Below are 14,473 nucleotides of genomic sequence, written 5' to 3' on the forward strand. Positions count from 1 at the left end.
CCCAGTTCATAAACGGGGGGTTGTTGTGCTTGATCTAAATATTAAGCAAATGAACTTTCTGAGGATGGATTATTAACTGTGAATGTTTGATGTGTGTGTGCTGGTTAAGGCTTGAAGTGAAGGCCTGGGTGCTGTTCCTGAGATTTTATGATCATGTCTCTAGTGCTCTATCACTTGAGCCACAGCTCCACTTCTAGCTTTTTGGTGATTAGTGGACTTCACTGTCTGGGCTGGCTTTAAATTGTGATCTTCAGATCTCAGCCACTTGAGTAACTAGGATTACAGATGTGAGCCACCAGTACGCAGCTTAACTGTAATTTTTTTTTATTTATTTATAGTGTTACTAAGTCATACTATTTTCTTTTCTTTTTTGGTCCAAGACTGGTACTTGAATTCAGTACCCCATGCTTTTGCTCATTGGTTAGAACTTTACCAGCTGAGCCACACTTCAACCTCTAACTAATCATGTATTATGATGGCCCAAGGCAATGTTTTCAATATGTGGGTAAAGCTCAGCCTCCACACTTCATTTCGCTGCTCATTTCCATGTGTGCAGAGTCCCTGGTTGGCTGGTCTTTATTCCATACCTTTTTCTATGCCCATGGTTTCACGCCTTCTTTGTACTTTACCTTTTAGTACATTATCAAATGCCAGTGATCTGAAAAAAGATCCCGCAGTGAATCTAAATGCTCCTCGAACCCCAGGACGGCCCGGCTTGACACCCACATCTCCAGCAAAGCTCCTCACCCAGTACCCACCACAGAAACAGGGAAATGATCTCAATCCGACTCAGGGCGAACAGACTTGCATGGCCAATGGCATAATGGCAGCACAAAACCAGACAGAATGTGACGAGGACCGAACGACCTCTCCCAGCCCCATGGCTCCTTCGCAAGCTGCTGAATCCCTGCAGGGAACTCACTTCATCAACGGAGAACAAGATGAACTGGCCACCGATGCTGCAACCCCCACGATCCACGACCATGGCGGTGATGCTTCCCATAGTAGCTGCAGGACGCCAAGTACAGATGCGGAGCTCTTCATAAACGAAGGGCAGGCAGACACAAAGGACAAGGAACAAGACAGGGACAGTGGAGAAAGCCCCACGGAACCAGAGCAACTGGACCAGCACCTTGAGATGAAGGTTAGAGCATGAGACTAGCCCCTAGTGCAAGTATTGTCTGGCTCTAGGGACTGTGAGTGGCTGTCTACTTTCTCCAAGGTTTTTATTTGTTGTGTTTTTGTTATTTTGGGTGTTATTTTTGTTTTCTCTACTGTAATTTTAAGAGTCAGGGGAGTATTGACCTTTAAATTAAGAAAACTATGACATTGTTGTCTCTATGTAGAAAGAAAATGTTCTTTGTAGCTCTAGATGCTAGTGTACATCCCTAGTATAATGTTATTGTTGCTATTAAGGTGTTATACAGAGGAGTTAGCATTTCCTAAGTCAGGTAATGAATACAATTCTTTGAGGGCATCATTACCCCTTCCTTCTCTTTCCCCGTTTCCCCCTTGAAGTTGCATAATCTTTTGTCTTCGGAAGTTTCTAGTCTAAGAAGAGAAAAATAGTAGACCTAGAAAATAAGCTGGTTTGGTTTTTGTTTGTGCCAGTGCTGGGGCTTGAACTCAAAGCCTGGTGCTCTTCCTTGGCTTTTTCTTCAAGATTGGTTCGAAGTAGCCACACCTGTATAGTCTAGCATTTTTGCTGGTTAATTTGAGGTAGAGTCTCTGGGACTTTGCCATCTGGGCTGGCTTTGAACCTTGATCTTTCAGTCTCAGCCTCATAAGTAGCTAGGATTACAGGTGTGAGCCACTGGTGTGGACTTTTGTTCGTTTGTTTGTTTTGTGTTTGTTTTTGCCATTGCCAGGATTGAGCTCAGGGCCTGAGCACTGTCCTTGGACTTTTTCAAGGCTAGAACTCTACCACTTGAGCCACAGTACCACTTCTGGCTTTTATCTGTGTGATACTGAGGAATAGAACCCAGGTATTCATGCATGCTAGGCAAGCACTCTACTACTAGGCCAAACTCCTGGCCCCGGTGCTGAGGTTCTATTTTACTCTTTATAAAATTTGATAGTACTCTGAGAATAATAATATGGCTACTATACAACCTTTGGGATTTCTTAGATCAGAAGTATAATATAAAAGTCATTCTAAATTCCTCTAAAATTTGAAAGCTGAGGGCATTTCTAAAAACAGAGCAAAAGTTTCCATTGCTAGTCTCTCTTTAACTGGTTATACTAGATAACTATGTAGGGAGGTTGAAAATGGGAAGTTATTTTGAAGTTCTATGCCTTAACTGACATTGACACAGGCAGAAATTTAAAAGTATTGATTCTAAAATACTTGTTAAAATTCAGAAATAATTGTAAAATTAATTGGTAGTCGTATTTAGAACCTTAATGGAAGTGAAGAATTAACTAATTGTCAAATGATAGTATTACATTTCTAAGATGTAGAGATAATATTTTTATTACCCTAAACTTAAGAGCCAATAACTTGGTTTTTCCAGGTAGAATTTATTTATTTAGTGCCAGTACTAGGTCTTTAACTCAGGGTCTCACCCCCTTGCTTAGCTTTTTTCTGGTATCCTACCACTTAAACCATACATCCCTTTACATATTTTTGTTGGTTAATTGGAGCTATTCTTCTCATGGGCCTTTGTGTTTGACTTGGCTTTGAACTTCCTCCCTCAGATTTTACCCTCTTTGTAGCTGAGATTACAGGTGTGAGTCAACTGTGCCTGGTTAAGGAATTAAGTTGAAAGACTGAGTCTCTGGCAGAGAAAGTTTGAATGAGGAAGTAGATAGGAGAAAGTGAGTCATATTTAGTCAACAGTACCCAGAAGAGTGAAGAGCATTGCACAGTGAATCTCTGCCTCTCCATATTGGGGTAGCTTTTAGTGTCTTTCTGCTTGCCTAGCTTGAAAGAGAACATTAGACCCAACACAGTTGCAGTGATTCCCCCTGCCAATATTTATCCTACTGTTATTAATAGAAATGTCTCCATTTTTGCCTGTGATTATTGTCTGGTACTTTCTCAACTTATTTTATATATGATTGATACCCATGATCATAGATGGATTTTGGAAATGCTTAATAGGATTTTCTTTCTTTCCTTCTTTATCTCTCTTCTTTCTCTTTCCTTTCTATTCTTCTTTCTCTCTGTCCTTCCTCCCCCCTCTCTTTTTCTCTCTCTTTCCCCTCTCTTCCTCCCTCCCTTTCTTTGTCTTTCTCCTTTCTTTCTTCCTTCTTTCCTTCTTTCATTCCCTCCCTCCCCTCCCTCCCCTCCCTCCTTTCCTCCCTCCCTCCTTCCCTCCCTCCCTCCCTCCCTCCCTCCCTCCCTCCCTCCCTTCCTTCCTTCCTTCCTTCCTTCCTTCCTTCCTTCCTTCCTTCCTTCCTTCCTTCCTTCCTTCTGTGCCATTATTGAGGCCTGAACCTAGGGACTCATGCTTGGCTTTTTCCACTCAAGTCTGGTGCTCTACTACTTGAACCACAACTCTACTTCTGGCTTTTTGCTAGTTAAATGTAGATAATTATTACATGGACTTTTTCTGGTCTGGCTTCAAATTCAGATCTTAGCTTCTTGAGCAGCTAGGATTATGGGTGTTGTGCCATCAGTGCCCAGCTCCTTTTCTGTTACGTTTCGTTTTCTTGTTTTATAATGTAAACACAAGTGTTAATAGCGTTAAGGTGGTATATTTTGGCAGGAAGATTTTATTGTGATGAAAAATACCATGTTCAGTTGTGGAATGTGGGCCAGGAAGTCGCAGTGTACCTATTATGAGTTGGTAGTGTAACCTTGAATAGTATTTACTGAAGGACATAGAAACGCCATGTGGTCCTGAAGCCCTTTTCAGTGATAAATTTTCCATGCTACTATGTTCTCTTGTTGCAGTCTCCAGGTGATATACTGAGTCTTAAACTTACTCATGTGTTCAGCATTTAATGATTAAATATTTTGAGTTTTACTTCATAGACCCCTGGGGGAAAAGAAAGTCTTCTTGTCTTTAGATTTCTAGATTAGAGAGAGTGATGTCAGAATAGTCATCAATGAATTCCATTTTAACTCATAGTGAACTTAATGGGCATTTCCCAGATGCACCCCAGGAAGGGAAAATAGACTTAAAAAAGTCATTCAGGAATACAGACATACATTAATCATTGAATCATCAGTGAAAACTGAATTTAAACAATCTCAGCTATTAAGCTAGTAAACTGTATCTGATATTTGGGGGGGTTAATTGGTAATTGCCTTCATTGGTAAATACAGAATACTTTTACGAGCTGGCTGCTGGTGGCTCATGCCTTTAATCCTAGCTCCTTAAGAGAGTAAGATCTGAGGATCGCAGATCAGAGCCAGCCAGTCCAGGCAGAAAAGTCCATGGATTTTAAGAATCTAAAATCTTAGCTCTTAGATTTTCCAGCCTTGAGCAGAAACGGTCAAGTGAGAGCATGGAGCCCTAAGTTCAGGCACCAGTACCAGCACTCAGACACCATGCCAGACACAATTGATGATACAGCTCCTCTGTAATGTCCTTGATGGCTCATACCACACTGCCTTTCCTTCCTATAATTTATGGGCTTTAATATATCCTTGTAGCAACTTTATCTCCACTAGCAGATGTTATTTTCTAAGTCATTGGTACTTCAAAAAGTTTAATTAAGCCAGGTATCAGTGGCTCATGCTTATAATCCTAGCTACTCAGGAGCCTGAGCTCTGAGGATCTCTATTCAAAACCAACCTGGGCAAGAAAGTGTGTGAGAGATTCACCTGCAATTAACCACCAAAAAGCCAGAAGTGGAGCTGTGGCCCAAGTGGTAGGGCACTAACTTGAGCCACAAAGCTCAGAGACAGCTCCCAGATCCTGAGTTCAAGCCCCCAGATTGGCATTATGCACATACACACACACACACACACACACACACACACACACAGATGGGGTTTTACTGACACATCTTAACAAGTTACTGGAAACAATGTGGTCAATAGTGCCCTGCTAAGGGTTAGGCTATATAAAAAAAAAGCTAAAGACAAATTGTAGTAGTCTTGTGTGCCTATTAAGTTTTTTTTTCTTTATTGCCCCATTGAAAAATAAGAAAATGTAACAAAGCATAAGAAGGTTGAAACGTATAGCTCTACTTGCAAGGGAGAACTGCTTGGGTCTTTAGCATTCCAGCTTATTTTTGAGCTACTGCTTAAAAAATACTCACTAGTATAATAGATATTCACTCCATATCCTGTTTTGTTGTATTCAACGCAGGATTTTTCCCATGTGAATTCAAACTTTCTATAAGCTTAATGCTGTTTGCCTGCAGAACATTTCCTTGACACATGTGGGTTTCAGAAAAGTGATTCCAACAAAATAGGAAGCAGATGGAGCAGGAATCAGGAAGTAACTGTGCCAGTCCAGGTGCAAGTTGCAAGGACACAAGAAGGAGGTATAGTGTTAGAGATGAGGAAAGGAGATTCTTGAGGACTTTTGTCTTGGATGTGAGCATTTTCAGGTTCATCTTCTGGCATGGAAGACAGGGTGCCACCAAAAGATAGGGAAAAAAACAAGGAGGGCACCAGTGAATCATGCCTATAATCCTAGCTACTGAAAAGGCTGAGATCAGAGATTCTTGATTCAAAGCCAACCCAGGCAGGAAAGTCTGTGAGGCTCTTATGTCCAGTTAACCAACATAAAAACAGAAGTGTTAAAGTCAGGCACCAGTGGCTCACGCCTGTAATCCTAGCATCTCAGGAGGCTGAGATCTGAGTATCGAGGTTCAAAGCCAGTCTTGGCAAGGAAATCCATGAGACTCTTATCTCCAGTTAACTACCAGAAAACCAAAAGTGGTGCTGTAGTTCAAGTGGTAGAATGCTAGCCTTAAGCTGAAGAGCTCAGAGGCAGTGCCTAGGCCCTGACTTCAAACCCCACAACTGATTGAAGAAGAAAAAAAAGAAAGTGACTGGAGCGGTAGTTCATGTGGTAGAGCACTTATCTAGCGTATACAGCCCTTGAGTTCAAACTCCAATATCCCACACAAAAAAGGACATAAAATCTCTCTGTACATTACCTCTAAGAAAAAAAGGGGAGGGCAAACAAGGGGTTATATAATTTTGAAGTAGCAATACTAAGAAATGGTGTTTAACTTTCCTACTTACGTGTCAGGCTAAGTAGAATTTCCATGTAGCAGTGATTTTTTAAAAACTACTTTCGGGTGGTATGGGGCTCAGTGGTAAACTATTTGCCTGGCATGCATGGAAGTTTGAGCACAATAAAACGATCAGATTACTTCATTTCTTATACATACATCTAGCCAAGGCTGATGATACAAGGGAAAAGACCAGCCCAGACTCAGTTTCTTCTGTATGCTCACAACAAATCACTCAGTGACCCCAAAGTGTAAGAGGATTTTTCCCTACCACAAGTAAGCAGCTGGTCAGCCTTGCAGCTGGGACCTAAGCTAGGTGTCCTCAAATTGAATTGCCTTCTCTTTACCTAGAGATTCAGTAAGATCTCAGGGACTGCCTCTCCAGTCACCCTGGATTGTACTTCTGTCCAGCTGAGTATAAATTAGGGTTTCTGTAGTCCCCTCCTCAGATTTGATTAACTTCCTGTTTTGTTTCTGTTTTCGTGCTAGCACTGGCACTTAAATTCAAGGCCTCAATCTCTTTTTTTTTTTTTTTTTTTTTTTTTTTTTGCCAGTTCTGGGCTTGAGCTCAGGGCCTGAGCACTGTTCTTGGACTTTCTCAAGGCTAGAGCTCTACCACTTGAGCCTCAGCACCACTTCTGGCTTTTTTTTCTATGTATGTGGTACCGAGGAATTGAACCCGGGTCTTCATGCATGCTAGGCAAGCACTTTAACCACTAGGCCAAACTCCCAGCCCAAGGCCTCAATCTCTTGCTTGGCTTTTTTAATCAAGGCCGATGTTCAACCACTTGGACCACACCTCCATGTCTGGCTTTTTACTAGTGAATTGGAAATGAAAGTCTTTCAGTTATGTCTGCTCAAGCTGGTTAAAAACTGTGATGCTAAGATGTCAGTTTCTTAAGTAGCTAGGATTGTAGGCAATGAGCCACTAGTGTGTGTCTAAGATTAATCATTTTATGCAAAATAATTGCTGCAACAATGTGTAGCAAGTAAGAGACACTGAGTGAACAAGTGCTCAGTATTCTTATTGTGATGTCATTCTTATTTTGACTAACCTGAACAAGGTTAAAACAAATCTCCATGCGTGCAATATTTCTTCATTACCACCACAAAGTCTCCCTAGTAGTTTTTTGTTTGTTTGTTTTTGCAAACTTATATATAAGCAAGTAATTCTAAACTATGTCAGCAAGCTTATTTTTGCTTATCTTGGTGCTGGCTTTGGCAAAGACAGGGGCCTGTTATGGAGAAGACCATCTGAAGATGCATTCCCCCTTAAATTTTGAAAAATATGGCCAGAATATTTGCCAACTCCAGTTAATACTTGTTTTATATTCAGTAAGATTGTTTCTTATAAACTTCTTTAAGGTACTGTAGAACTGGTCAGTAGAAGGTTATACCTGTAATCCTAGCCTATTAAGATGCTGAAATCTGAAGCTCTAGGGTCAAAGCCAGCCTGGCAGATAAATACCTCTAGTTAACTAGTCAAAAAAACCAGATGAAGGTCTGGCTCAAGTGGTAGAGCACTAGTTTTGAGTGGAAAAAGTCTTAGAGAACGACTTGAATTTAAGCTCCAGTGCTAGCATGTGTGTGTGTGTGTGTGCATGTGCATGTGTGCATGCACACACACACACACACACACACACAATTGAGTACCTAAGAAACTGCTTTGATGAAACTCTTCAATGAATTGTATGATACTTAAAAATATTATCCAAAGTTCCTTTATTAATATATGAATATCTGTTCTATTTTTAGGAAACTAATGAGCAAAAACTTCACAAAATAGCCAATGAACTTTTGCTGACGGAAAGAGCTTATGTGAACCGACTGGACCTATTAGATCAGGTATCACTTTCCCTTTTAGACTGACTTTCTGCTTGGCATTGTGCCTCCTTTTAACCTTGTAATGATAGTGTTTCAGAAATGTTGCAAGATGGATCTGACTGGTATTGGCTAGTGAAAAGGTATTTACTCAGTCAAAGCTTCCAGCTTCATTGGCAAATTCCCAGAGCATGAACATTTTGTAATCTCAAAGAGTGGAAGTTTCCTTCTTCATAAGTTAGAAAATGACTGTGTATTTTATAACGTTGAACATTGGTCTAGTGAAGCTGTGGCCCAAATGGTAGAGTGCTACCTTTGAGCAAAAGAAGCTCAGGGATAGCATCGAGATCCTGAGTTAATACCCCAGAACCAACAGGGACAGCTATGTTTCTGTTATGGCATCTCTAGATTAGCTGGTACAATTCTAAGATAGGTCCTTTGGTTCAGGTTTGTATGAAATTTTATTAGAGTTCTTGGCATCAAGGTATCTAGTCAGGTAAGTGACGCCTGAGAATCCAATGTGTCACATTCTATATTTTCATCATAGTAGAACCTTGAGTATCAGATCACATACAGAGGTTGTTTCTTTTGTTGTTGTTTGTCTGTTTTTTGTCCCCTCCTCTCCTCCAATGTTTTTAGGGGCCAGGAATGTGGCCTACTTGGTAGAGTGCTTACCTAGCATGCACTGGTACCACATACACCAAAAAAAGTTGGTGCTGTGGCTCAAGTAGCAGAGTGCTAGCCTTGAGAAAGCCCAAGGACAGTGCTTAGGCCTTGAGTTCAAGCCCCAGGACTGGCTGTGTGTGTGTGTGTGTGTGTGTGTGTGTGTGTGTGTGTGTGTGTGTGTATTATTTTATTATCTTTAAGTAGTTGTACAAAGGAATTAACCATTCAACAAAACAGTATATGAACAGTATATCTTGATCAGTGTTACCCCTTTCAACATGCTCACTCATTCCTCCACATGCAGAGCTTTTAACTGTATACCTCTCTCTGACTACATATTGGAGGGAGAGTGTCTCTAGTGTAGTATGGCTTAGACCACAAGGTGGTTTTTAGTTTTCTTTTTTCTTTTGTATCTGATTTTTTTTTTGCCAGTTCTGGGGCTTGAACTCAGGGCCTAAGCGCTGTCCTTAGTTTTCTCAAGGCTAGTGCTCTACCACTTGAGTTACAATACTATTTCGGCCTTTTCTGTGTATGTGGTACCAAGGAATTGAAACTGTGCATGCTAGGCAAGCACTCGACTACTAGGCCATACTCCTGGACCTGTATCTGAACTTTTAATTGTTATTAATGTGTTATACAGAGGAGTTACTGTATCATAAGTCAAGTGATAAGTACAATTCTTTTGTTTGTGTTAGTCATGGGCTTGAACTCAGGGTGCTATCCCTGAGCTCTTTTGCTCAAGGCCAACACTCTTCCACTTTGAGCCACAGCTCCACTTCTAGTTTTCTAGTGGTTCATGGGAGGTAAAAGTCTCACAGACTTTCCTGCCTGGGCAGGCTTTGAACCATGTTATAGAAGTCATGGAAAATATAATCAGGGCTATACTGATGGCATATGCCTGAAATCTTAGCTGCTAAGGAGGCAGAAATCTGAAAATAATGGTTCAGAGCCATAACCTCCCTCCCCGCCAAAAAAAAATCAGACGTGAAAATGATACACTTACCATGGTTTTATATAATAAAGTATTTTTATATCCCCAACTCTACGTCAGAAAGGTAAATCCCATTAGCCTCAACTGAAAATTCTCTGGCATGAAAAGCTACATTATTTACTGCAGATAAAGGCACAGGCTAGGTTAATTCACCCTTTCTGATTCATTTGTGGGGTGGTGGTATGCATATGTGCCCTGGTACTGGGACTTAAACTCGGGGCCTCAAGCTCTCACTTGGATTCTTCACTCAAGTCTGGCACTCTACCACTTAGGCTACACCTCTATTCTGACTTTTTGCCAGTTAATTGGACATAAGAGTCTTTTGGATTTGTCTGCCTTTTTGCTTTGAACTAAGATTATCTCAGTCTCCATAATAGCAAGGATTACTTACAGCTGTGAGCCACCAGTGCCTGGCTCACATTTCCTAATTCTTATTTATGGTTCTTCTAAATGAAAGTATATATTTCTACATTTCAGATAATGATGAATATGTTTGAGCACTGAACTCTATTGATTCCGTCAGAAGTTGTTAAAAGCACGCTATTGGCTTAGCACGGGGCTGACTAGTTTGAGTCAACAAATCTGAAGTTATGTCTATTTTCTTCTTAGGTATTTTACTGCAAGTTATTGGAAGAAGCAAACAGAGGCTCATTCCCTGCAGAGATGGTGAATAAAATCTTTTCTAACATTTCATCAATAAATGCCTTTCATAGTAAATTCCTCTTGCCAGAGCTGGAGAAACGAATGCAAGAATGGTAAGCGGAGTAGATAGAAATTCTGTGTTGTGTCTAAGGCAGGCATAGGAAAATGTGTTCGTCAGAATTTATGTATGTATGTATGTATGTATGTATACCATACATGTATATGCTGGCACTGGGCTTGAACGTAGGTCCACACAGTTTCTCTTGGCCTTGTTGCTCTTCCTCTTAGCCACATCTCCACTTGCAGGGTTTTGTTATTGTTGTTATTGTGTTTGTTTTTGCTGGTGAATAGGATATAAGACCTCCTTGAATTGTCAGCATGGGCTGGCTTGCCTAGCATGCACAATGCTCCAGATTCAATTCCTTGGTACCACATACAAAGAAGAAGCGGGAAATGGTACTGTGGCTCAAGTGGTAGAGTGCTAGCTTTGAGAACACCTGAGTTTAAGGCCCAGGACTGACAACAACAACAACACCACTCAGTCCACAGATTTCAGCCTCTTGAGTAGCTTGATTACAGGTGTGAGCCACCAGCACCTGGCTCCAAATCCTGTATTTTTCACTACTCTCACAGGAAAGCAGACATCATAAAGCATAAGGGTGTGTGTGTAGAAAGTGATAAAATCATCTGGAATCCTGTTCATCTGCTCATTCTAGAAGAGACCATAATGACGTATTTCTCTTTTTCATCTAGGGAAACCACTCCTAGAATTGGAGACATCCTTCAAAAATTGGCACCATTCCTCAAGATGTATGGAGAATATGTGAAAGGATTTGACAATGCAATGGAGCTGATTAAAACTATGACAGAGCGTGTTCCCCAATTCAAGTCAGTAATTGAAGACATTCAGGTAACTGGGGCAGCTCTGGTCACGCTGAAGAATTTTTCTATACGAATTCTGTGGGGAGATCTAGAGGTTTGTCAGAGACAATGAAGACAAAATCTAGTCTTCTCTGAAGGTCATGTATGTAAAATTAAAGTATTTATTAAGCAGATGCCTCACTCTAAGTGGTAAATTCTCCATTTATTTTTGAAATCAGTTGAGGCTTACTTCGGTAGGGCCTACATTGATTTACAAAACCAGCCAGGTACATGGCACATGTTTGTAATCCAAGTGCCTCAGAGTTCCAGGCCAACCTAGATTACCTACTGAGACCCTATCTCACACATAAAAAAAGAAAAATTATTATTACTTTGTGTAGGCAAAGGAAGTTCCAAGTCTTGTCTTCCTCCCTTCCCTTCCCCCACAGTCTGCCAATGGTGGAAAAATAAGATATATGAAGAAGGATTAGTACAAACCCCAAGGTCTTGGAAATCTCATATTTTGACCACTTTTCAGAGTAGGGGAACATATGGCTGTGGAAATCATTTGACAGGATAGACATACATGTTTGTCATTAGCTGCCCTCTGCATATGCCTGGAGTCTGATGCTATAAACTTCCAAGTTCCAAGTTCCCACACATAACGTGTGTATATATGTATATATATTATATATGTATGCTATATGTATATAATATGTAATATGTAGGTGTATATGTACATATCCTTACTTTCTATTTTTACCAAACTTAAGCAATATATTTTAGTAAAATTATAGTAATTCTTATTGATTCTTTTTTTGTTGTTTTTGCCAGTCTTGGGGCTTGAACTCAGGTCCTGAGCACCACTTCCAGTTTTCTGGTGGTTAATTGGAGATGAGAGTCTCACAGACTTTAGTGCCTGGGTTGGCTTTGAACTGCAATGCTCAGCTCTCAGCCTCCTGAGTAGGTAGAATTATAGGTTTGAGCTACTGAGCCTGGCTCCCTCTCATTTCAGTGTACTTTTCAATCCCAGAATTTCTATTTGATTCTTTTTTTTTTTTTTTTTTTGCCAGTCCTGGGCTTGAGCTCAGGGCCTGAGCACTGTCCTTGGACTTTCTCAAGGCTAGAGCTCTACCACTTGAGCCTCAGCACCACTTCCAGCTTTTTTCTATGTATGTGGTACCGAGGAATCGAACCCGGGTCTTCATGCATGCTAGGCAAGCACTTTAACCACTAGGCCAAACTCCCAGTCTCTCCATTTGATGCTTATTCCAGTCTTTTCTAGTCACAGATCTTTTCCTTGGAAAATCACCATTTTTGGCCATTGTTATCATAACTTCCTTCACTTCATCAAGCTTGATTTCATTTCCTTGAACATATTCAAAACAGTGACACTGATGTCAACACATAGATTCAATTCCTATTGCTCCTTTAGTGGTTTTCCTTGCATCTCTCTCTTTTTTCTTTTTCTTTCTTTCTTGTGTGAAACTAGAACTTGGTATCTAACACTTTTGCTCATTGGTTAGTACTCTACCTAGTAACTGAGCCACACGTCCAATGCCTGCATGTCTTATTTTGTTAATATTGGACTTTTTTTTTGTCCTAGTCTCAGGGCTTGAACTCAGGTACTGGGCTACCCCTGAGCTTTTTTGCTCCAGGCTAGTGCTTTACCACGGAAGCCACAGCTCTACTTCGGACTGTTTGATTGGTTAATTGAAGATAAGAATCTCTCAGGCTTTTCTTTTTTTTTTTATTAATTTTTTTTATTGTAATTAGTAAAAGGGTTACATGATATTTGCCAGATAGAAGGTACATTAATTCACATACATTGATACCCTTTCACATGTCTTGGTACCCATTTCCCTCCCCCCCATCCCCCTCTCTCAGGCTTTTCTGCGTAAGCTAGCTTTGAAGCAAGATCTTCATATCTTAGCCTCCTGTGTAACTAGGATTACAGGCATGAGCCACCGGTGCCTTACTGAATATTGGACATGTTAAATGATCTATCACAGCAACTCTAGAGTCTCAATTTTCCAACCTATTACCTTCTGTTTCTTTGCTTAGGAACTTGCTTAGATTTCATCTGTAAAAGCGAGGTCACTCCTGTAGTGTGTAGTTAACTGGTGTCTCCGCCAAGCATTTCTGGTGAATCTTATTTGGTTATTTGTGAGTCTAGCAGTCTAGTAGTTGTCTGTATATCTTGAGTTAGTTACCAGGTCAGGCAGCTCTTGGACAGAGGGGCTCAACTACCTAGAGCGAGTAAGTGTCTTGAGTTAGTTACCAGGTCAGGCAGCTCTTGGACAGAGAGGCCCAACTACCTAGAGCGAGTAAGCGTCTATCCTAGGTTGACAGAGCTGGCTGTGTATAGGACCTTAAAAATCAGGTCAGGGTGCTGGGAGTTTGTCCTAGTGGTAGAGTGCTTGCCCAGCGTGCACGAAGACCTGGGTTTAATTCCTCAGTACCACGTACACAGAAAAAGTCAGAAGTGGTGCTTGATTCAACTGGTTGAGAAAGCCCAAGGACAGTGCTCAGGCCCTGAGTTGAAGGCCCAGGACTGGCAAGAAAACAAAAACAAAAAACGCCACTTTGGGGCTGGGAGTTTGGCCTAGTGGTAGAGTGCTTTCGCTGCACACACGAAGACCTGGGTTTGATTCCTCAGTACCACATACATGGAAAAAAAGCCAGAAGTGGTGCTGAGGCTCAAATGGTAGAGCTCTAGCCTTGAGAAAGTCCAATGACAGTGCTCAGGCCCTGAGTTCAAGCCCAGGACTGGTAAAATAAAATAAAATAAAAAAATCAGGTCGGGTCTCACCAGACTGATGACTTGCACCTTTAATCCTAGCTGCTCAGGGGGCTGAGATCGTGGTTCAAAATCAGCCTGGACAGAAATGTCTCTGAGATTTATCTCCAATTAAGTACCAAAAGGCAGCAAATGGAGCTATGGTTTAAGTGGTAAAGGCTCTACAGTTGGCTATTCCTAGTGTATACTTCCACCCCCAGACTAAAACTTTTAATGTCTGTGTGCTGTTTACATGAATCAGTATAAAGAACTTGTCAAAACATTTAATGTGCAATGTTTTTATCATTAGCTCCAAAGCAATGTTTCCATCCGAGTTTCACAATGTTTCACAGATGTTTTGACATCTTTTGGTCAGGATCAGTGACACAAATAAGCCTGGCAACATGGCTGTGTGTGTGCGCGCGGGTGCGTGCATGTGTGTGCATGTGTGTGCATGCACACACCAGTACTGATGCTCAGACTCAGGGCCTCCCAGTCTGTTGACTTTTTCTCAAGGCTGGCATTCTGCTACTTGAGCCACACTCCACTTCTGGCTTTATGCTGGGTTTTTT

General features: G+C 41.1%; 1 protein-coding gene across 2 annotated transcripts in view; it reads left to right on the top strand.

The window, feature by feature from the left end:
• The window catches only part of Fgd4 (FYVE, RhoGEF and PH domain containing 4), a 177,407-nt gene that overhangs the window by 130,734 nt on the left and 32,200 nt on the right, over positions 1 to 14,473 (top strand). For both annotated transcript variants that reach the window (XM_090319510.1, XM_090319519.1), the window contains exons 4-7: positions 637 to 1,144; positions 7,897 to 7,986; positions 10,229 to 10,374; positions 11,015 to 11,171. In XM_090319510.1, coding sequence (XP_090175636.1) covers positions 637 to 1,144; positions 7,897 to 7,986; positions 10,229 to 10,374; positions 11,015 to 11,171 — 901 coding nt within the window. The remainder of the gene's footprint in view (positions 1 to 636; positions 1,145 to 7,896; positions 7,987 to 10,228; positions 10,375 to 11,014; positions 11,172 to 14,473) is intronic.

The sequence above is a fragment of the Megascapheus bottae genome, chromosome 2 (genome assembly GCF_031878675.1).
Source record: "Megascapheus bottae isolate mThoBot1 chromosome 2, mThoBot2.hap1, whole genome shotgun sequence".
In the NCBI taxonomy this organism is placed as follows: domain Eukaryota; kingdom Metazoa; phylum Chordata; class Mammalia; order Rodentia; family Geomyidae; genus Megascapheus; species Megascapheus bottae.